General features: G+C 43.9%; 1 protein-coding gene across 1 annotated transcript; it reads right to left on the bottom strand.

Annotated features, from left to right (window-relative positions):
- Positions 1 to 6239: 6239 nt before the first annotated feature.
- ppil1 (peptidylprolyl isomerase (cyclophilin)-like 1) lies at positions 6240 to 7403 on the bottom strand. The gene is made up of 4 exons (XM_035779423.2): positions 7210 to 7403; positions 6847 to 7001; positions 6651 to 6719; positions 6240 to 6543 (listed from the first exon to the last, which is right to left on the bottom strand). Exons 1-4 carry the CDS (start codon positions 7263 to 7265, stop codon positions 6323 to 6325), a joined length of 501 nt encoding a protein of 166 aa, XP_035635316.1. The 5' UTR covers positions 7266 to 7403; the 3' UTR covers positions 6240 to 6322.
- Between the last annotated feature and the right edge of the window lie 245 nt (positions 7404 to 7648).

Genomic DNA, 7648 nt, shown 5'->3' with positions numbered 1-7648 from the left:
AGTGAGGGGCTGCAACAAATCAATTTAGTTAAAATATGGATTTTTTTTTTATGGAGACATTTGTGTTAATGGAGGATTTGTGTTTAATTTTGTAGGTGTGTACAGCCCCATTAAACATTTCAGTCTTGCTTCATCTCCTGGCATCAAGTCATGTAAAGTTGACGACAGGCTGTGAAAACCAACTTCTCCTCTCTACTTTGTCAAAAAACCCGTTAACAATAAATTCAGTTATATAAGATTTGCTTGCTCATGGAGAAACTCTACTTCAGATTCATTATGATGAGTTACAGATATGGCAGTGGTCTCCAACTAATGTTGGAATTTTGTCTTCGGTATTACTTCCTTATTACCGACTTCCTTATACCTTCCTGTAACGGATCCAAATTTGCTTACACATTGAATGCTAAAAATGATAATTGAAAATGTCATGATTAAAGAAATGTTATCTCTTAGGACACGTTCTGTCTTTGACCCAGTTGTGTACTCGAGACTCAGAACTGTGTTATAATATAGCCTACGGACAAAATCAGGATCCTAAATTGGCAGATTTCCAAGGTTGTATAAGGGACCTTTTAGATGTTACAAAACGTTTCAGTGAATTTGGTCCTTTGTCAAATTGGCACGCAAGTTTGGCATCTTATCCAATGAACCGTGGGAGCCGATAAATGAGTAGTCGAAACCCTGCTAAGGGCAGGTGCCAGGTGAACTTGGATAACCCTTAAACCAGGGATCATCAACTAGATTTAGCCGCAGGACGATTTTTTCTTGAGCGGATGGTCGGGGGGTGGAACATAATTACAAATAATTTGTAGACTGCAAATTGACCGCAAGAACCCCAAACAGATATAATATATAATGATATAATATTTGCTCAGAAAACTTGTGGGGCTAAATTTGAAAAAGAATGCCACTTGGGGAAACGTGCCTTAAGCTTTAGGGAGATTATCAAACATTATAACCAAAACATCCTATCTGTGTCCACAAGAGTTGACTATTTCTTATGTCACATAACCTTCGAATGAAATAGAAGGCCTACAGTATGCTTTGTTGTTTGTCTCCCTCCAGAGGTAGTCTGTTCAAGTTATAGGATGAGAGTTATCTGCAAGCATCAGATAAGAAACAGCAGGCATATTTAGGGGTTCTCAGCTAAGCTGACATGGTCAAATAACTCAAGCCTAGATAATAACCTAGATTGATAACTTTGTTTTCTAGATTTGCACACAGAAACTAGAGGTCATGAGAAAATTGTTCTAAAAGAATGCCACCGATTGGCCTATAGTTGGCACTGTTAAAAGCAGTCTCACATCCTCATATCCGCGGCCCGTTCGACCGAGACTTACAACTTTGTATGTAGGTGTCTTTCCTCATGTCAAACAAATTTGCCTCAATTTGATTGGTTAAGACATGGCTGAGAAACTGATAAATCAGGAAATCCGTGTCCATTTAAATCCGTTGTAAATTAACTTCACAATGGCCTATCAACTTGAAACATTTAAGTGTCAAAGACATTACCATGATTACCATGTTAAGTTTGACATTGAAATCTTTAAAAAATTGTAAAATGAACTATTCCCCTTTTTAAAAACTGTAATGCTAATGCTTAAAACAATCATTTAAAAAAATTGACTAAAAGTCAGATTCACTCCAAATTTGGTCTTTGGACTCATCACAATCGTCCCTAAAGAGTTTGAGAAAATAACTTTGATGCATTCAAAGATGGCCACATAGATGCATATTAGCACATACGCAAAATATATAGAATTCTTCCTCATGAACTATAGGACCAAATGACACCAAATTTGGAATATAGGCTCATTAGTTTGAGAAAATATGGCTTAGTAACAGTGCCTTGCAAAAGTATTCATCCCCCTTGGCGTTTTTCATATTTTTTTGCATTACAACCTGTAATTAAAATAGATTTTTATTTGCAATGGACATCCAAATTTGAGAAGTGAAATAAAAAAAATAACTTGTTACAAAAAAAATCATAAAAAATCACAATGGAAAAATTGTAACGGTTTTCATGTGGTGAAGGAGAGTCGGACCAAAATGCAGCGTGTAGATTGCGATCCATGTTTATTCAACAAACGTAACACGAATCTATAATAAACACTACAAAACAATAAACGTAACGAAAACCAAAACAGCCTAATACTGGTGCACATACACACAGAACAAGGACATCAAGACACTAAGGACAATCACCCACAACACAACCAAAGAATATGGCTGCCTAAATATGGTTCCCAATCAGAGACAACGATAAACACCTGCCTCTGATTGAGAACCACTTCAGACAGCCATAGACTTATCTAGAACACCCCACTAAGCTACAATCCCACTACATACACACCACATACAAAAACCCATGTCACACCCTGGCCTGACCAAATAAATGAATATAAACACAAAATACTTCGACCAGGGCGTGACAGAACCCCCCTAAGGTGCGGACTCCCGAACGCACCTCAAAACAATAGGGAGGGTCCGGGTGGGCGTCTGTCCATGGTGGCGGCTCCGGCGCGGGACGTGGACTCCACTCAACCACTGTCTTAGTCCCTCCTCGCGTCCTTGGATAGTCCACCCTCGCCGCTGACCATGGCCTAGTAGTCCTCACCCAGAACCCCACTAGACTGAGGAGCAGATCGGGACTGAGGGGAAGCTCGGGACTGAGGGGAAGCTCAGGAGTGAAAGGAAGCTCAGGAGTGAAAGGAAGCTCTGGAGTGAAAGGAAGCTCAGGAGTGAAAGGAAGCTCAGGAGTGAGAGGAAGCTCAGGAGTGAGAGGAAGCTCAGGAGTGAGAGGAAGCTCAGGCAGGTTGATGAATCTACCAGATCCTGGCTGACTGGCAGATCCTGGCTGACTGGCGGATCCTGGCTGACTGGCAGATCCTGGCTGACTGGCAGTTCTGGCAGATCCCGGCTGACTGGCAGATCTGGAAGAGCCTGATTGACTGGCAGATCTGGAAGAGCCTGGTTGACTGGCAGATCTGGAAGAGCCTGGTTGACTGGCAGATCTGGAAGATTCTGGCTGACTGGCAGATCTGGAAGATTCTGGCTGACTGGCAGATCTGGAAGAATCTGGCTGACTTGCAGATCTGGAAGATCTGGCTGCTCCATGCTGACTGGCGGCTCTGACTGCTCCACGCTGACTGGAGACTCTGGCTGCTCCATGTAGGCTGACAGCTCTGGCGGCTTCTTACAGACTAGCAGCTCTGGCAGCTCCTTGCAGACTGGCAGCTCCTTGCAGACTGACAGCTCCTTGCAGACTGACAGCTCTGGCTGCTTCATGCATACTGACAGCTCTGGCTGCTTCATGCAGGCTGACAGCTCTGGCTGCTCCATGCAGGCTGGCAGCACCTTGCAGCCTGACAGCTCTGGCTGCTCCATGTAGACTGGCAGCTCTGGCTTCTCTATGCAGACTGACAGCTCTGGCTGCTCCATGTAGACTGGCAGCTCTGGCTGCTCCATGTAGACTGGCAGCTCTGGTTGCTCCATGCAGGCTGGCAGCTCTGACTGCTCCATGCAGGCTGGCAGCTCTGGCTGCGCTGAACAGACAGGAGACTCCGGTAGCGCAGGAGAGGAGAAAGGCTCCGACAGCGCTGGAGAGGCGGGAGACTCCGACAGCGCAGGAGAGGCGAGGCGCACTGTAGGCCTGATGCGTGGTGCTGGCACTGGTGGTACTGGACCGAGGACACACACAGGAAGCCTGGTGCGGGGAGCTGCTACCGGAGGGCTGGGGTGTGGAGGTGGTACTGGATAGACCGGACCGTGCAGGCGCACTGGAGCTCTTGAGCACAGAGCCTGCCCAACCTTACCTGGTTGAATACTCTCGGTCGCCCTGCCAGTGCGGCGAGGTGGAATAGCCCGCACTGGGCTATGCAGGCGAACCGAAGACACCGAGCGCAAGGCTGGTGCCATGTAAGCCGGCCCAAGGAGACGCACTGGTGACCAGATGCGTAGAGCCGGCTTCATAGCATTTGGCTCGACGCTCAATCTAGCCCGGCCGATACACGGAGCTGGAATATACCGCACCGGGCTATGCACCCGCACTGGGGACACCGTGCGCACCACTGCATAACACAGAAGTACAGATCAGGGTTGGGTTATAAAAAATATCAGAAACTTTTAACATCCCACATACCACCATTAAATCCATGATTAAAAAATGTAAAGAATATGGCACCACAACAAACCTGCCAAGAGAGGGCCGCCCACCAAAACTCACAGACAAGGCAAGGAGGGCATTAATCAGAGAGGCAACAAATCTCCACAGCAGAGATTGGAGTATCTGTCCATAGGACCACTTTTAGCCGTACACTCCACAGAGCTGGGCTTTACGGAAGAGTGACCAGGAAAAAGTCATTACTTAAAGAAAAAAATAAGCAAACACGTTTGGTGTTCGCCAAAAGGCATGTAATCTGGTCAGACGAGACTAAAATTGATCTTTTAGGCCATCAAGGAAAACGCTATGTCTGGCACAAACCCAACACCTCTCATCACCCCGAGAACATCCCCACAGTGAAGGACGGTGGTGGCAGCATCGTGCTGAGGTGATGTTTTTCCATCGGCAGGGACTGGGAACTGGTTATTCAGTTTTTTATATCTCAAAAAATAAGGAAACGATTCATGGAAAATAATCTGCAATAACCTTCTCCTCATGAACCAAACTTCAGATTCACTACATTTTGTTTTTAGACTCATGATTGCACATAAACAAAGATAGTTCCTACATGATAGAGTTCTTACTTTGTTATCCAACTGATCTTGTGTCCTTTCAGTCATACTGTGAACCCCATTCATTGCTGCTCACAGCTTTATTTCAAGTTTGTCACTCCGACCATGTCACCCAGTGGCGTGTATTCAAAATTGACCAATAAAACAATTCAGAAAAATAAAATAATGTATCTTTCGTCTCTGTGCTTCATAATTTTCTTTCGGTTTGCAAGAGGCTGAATGTACTATATCACCAGAGAAATCATCCGAGGGAGCGAAACAGCACCCCTCTATATCTGTATGTGTAGGCCATCTATCTGATGCTGTCTGGTCAAAAGGAATATGACATTGTTGCCGCCAGTAGCATTGTAAGCAAGGGAAGCCAGCGAGCATTTGGCCTCCCTTGATAAAAAAAAGTATAAAATAATAGCCAATCAACCGTTGAACTAAACTGAGGGAACTCAGCTATGAATGGTCCAGGAGCATCAAAAAAAAGTGTCAAGGGAAGCCAGTTTGGATTTGGATTCACTAAAGTCACATCGAGAGCAAAACGCAGAATGACAGAAAATAAAACTTGAATTGTAGCCTTGTGTTGTTGTCCTCTGGTTGCTAGTTCCCTAAATTAGACATGGATGGAAATAGGGATTTGGACTTGTGGTTTTACTTAATTCTCCCTACTGGCCAATAACGTCAAATCTAATCCAACCATTAATTCATACATTGTGCCCCTGGCTTGAGAGGATGGAAGTTCGATATGTAGCCAGATGTAGTAGGCTAATGTTAACTAGCTGGCCTGGCTCATTGTTACCGATGAAAAAGTTAGGCTAGCGAGAAAGCATTTTAGCCAGGTAGCCTACGAAAACAAAAAATAAAAGTGTGTACTGTACGAGTCAGACTGCTTCGTCAACATGAGAGGAAGATGGCATTTCTCTACAAATAGGGTGTCAGCATGTTTTTTCTACTTGCACAAACACGTGCACGCACATACGCACAGAGAAGTCAGAATCATGGACAGCTACATCATATTTAGCTTACTTTGATTGCCTTAAATTGTTTTTGGAATCATTTAGTCGTAGACTAAGCATAGGTGATTAGATGATGTTGAAGTGGTTGCTGGAATAGTGAAGGCATCTCCTGTTTTCTTTGCGACTTGCGGTAACTCTGGTTCTAAATCAAGTTGTTTAGTAGTCCGAAAATGTTGGAAGCATTCACTTGCTTGACCATGCTGTAAGTCATGTAACAGAGGTTGCTCTCCGGATTTATGATGAAACATAGGTGTGGTTGAATTGATTCTGCCACTGCGTCTTATTGTCTCGGCCTTAGGCCAGTACGTTTGCAAGGCATATGAACCAACAGCTTATAGAGCAAACAAACGCAATTATCACAACATAGGTTGTAATACGGTAATAACATTTTTTAAAAGATGGGGGTGGGCCTTGCCCAGTGATTTTACCCACACACCCTACACCCACAACAATTTAAGCAATTATGACAATGGTTACATTATTGATTGGAGAATACCAAAATTAATTCAAAGGCATTTATTACAAAAGAATCATGACAAAATGAATGTACAAATAAATGTAGCCCTTGGATGTATGAATGCATCTCAGTTGGGTACAGTCGTCCTGAGGATTTTTATGTCATCGGCAGGTCGGTCTTGTGTGTTTGTTTCCACCATGCCGACGCGGTTGACCACTGCCATACCTTGGCATACCCTCCCAAAGATACTGTGCTTCCCATCCAACCACTGAGTAGGCCCCAGGGTCAGGAAGAACTGGCTTCCATTTGTATCTGGTCCTGCATTGGCCATCGCTAGGATCCCTGCACCTAGGGAGAGAGCACCATAAGAGAGCAGTAGAAAGCACCATAAAAATCCTACATTTTGGTACTATGATATGTTTGTTTCAATTTCATTACTGTGAGACTATTGTTACCTGTGAATTTCAGGTCAGGGTGAAGTTCATCTTCAAACTCTTTGCCAAATATGGAGGCACCGCCACGACCTATAAGCAACACACATTACAGGGAGTAAGAATCTGATGTTGACATCAACAGATTTAGTCATCATTTGAGTGAGTGACTCTTTGACTCTTGTGTGTGTGTGTGTGTGTGTGTGTGTGTCTGTCTCACCTGTTCCTGTGGGGTCTCCTCCCTGCACCATGAAGTCCTTGATGATACGATGAAACTTTGTGTTGTTATAGTAACCTCTCCTGGCCAACTCAGAAAAGTTTTTGCAGGTTTTGGGAGCATGTCTCCAGTATAGTTCCACTGCAATTGTACCCATCCTGGAACACAAGAGAGGGCATGGCATGTTGCTAAGATGGAGCATTCATTTTCCATCGGATATTAAATTAACCAATGGACAGCATTTGATATTCGAAAAACATGATTTGCGTAACTCCGAACGAGTTAGCTAACTAGCTAACGTTAGCTATTCATTCACTCAAAACATTTAGCTAAGGTTAGTTAGGCTAGCAAGCCATGAGAACTTACGTTGTCTCCAGGCTCACTGTGGGTGGCTGCCAGGTATCTGGTGGTATTCCCGACATGGTGACTAAACAAATCTAGAGTAATTGTATAAATAAATATACTAAAACTGCAAAGTAGGGAATGTTGTGCGCTGTATCAATGAAAACTGTCTAACGGCTACTGTGGTAGAAACCGGAAGTAATACCCCCGTATGTGCACTGTGCCGGAAATGCATTTTTGTATTGCCTGAGTTCAGAATGGAACTTTACCGCCACCTAGTGCACAAAAAGTATAGTACAACGACTGAAGAAATAAGCCTTTTTTTTGCGGTAGAAATATATACAAAAATTGAGACTCCATCTATGCTTCATGTGTGGCAGCATCAGTCTGTTCCAGTTGGTGTAATCATGCTTCATCAGCAATTATAAACTGGGTGTTAGAGCCCTGAATGATGATATATGAT

Source organism: Oncorhynchus keta, chromosome 10, assembly GCF_023373465.1.
Source record: "Oncorhynchus keta strain PuntledgeMale-10-30-2019 chromosome 10, Oket_V2, whole genome shotgun sequence".
Classification (NCBI taxonomy): Eukaryota; Metazoa; Chordata; class Actinopteri; order Salmoniformes; family Salmonidae; genus Oncorhynchus; species Oncorhynchus keta.
This window is presented reverse-complemented; position numbering and strand designations above follow the sequence as displayed.

Coding starts and splice junctions, on each gene's coding strand:
- ppil1 (XM_035779423.2), bottom strand. CDS start 7,265: ATGTCGGGAATACCACCAGATACCTGGCAGCCACCCACAGTGAGCCTG. Junction 7,002..7,209: donor ACAGTGAGCCTGGAGACAAC/GTAAGTTCTCAT, acceptor CTTGTGTTCCAG/GATGGGTACAATTGCAGTGG. Junction 6,544..6,650: donor CCCTGACCTGAAATTCACAG/GTAACAATAGTC, acceptor CTCTCTCCCTAG/GTGCAGGGATCCTAGCGATG.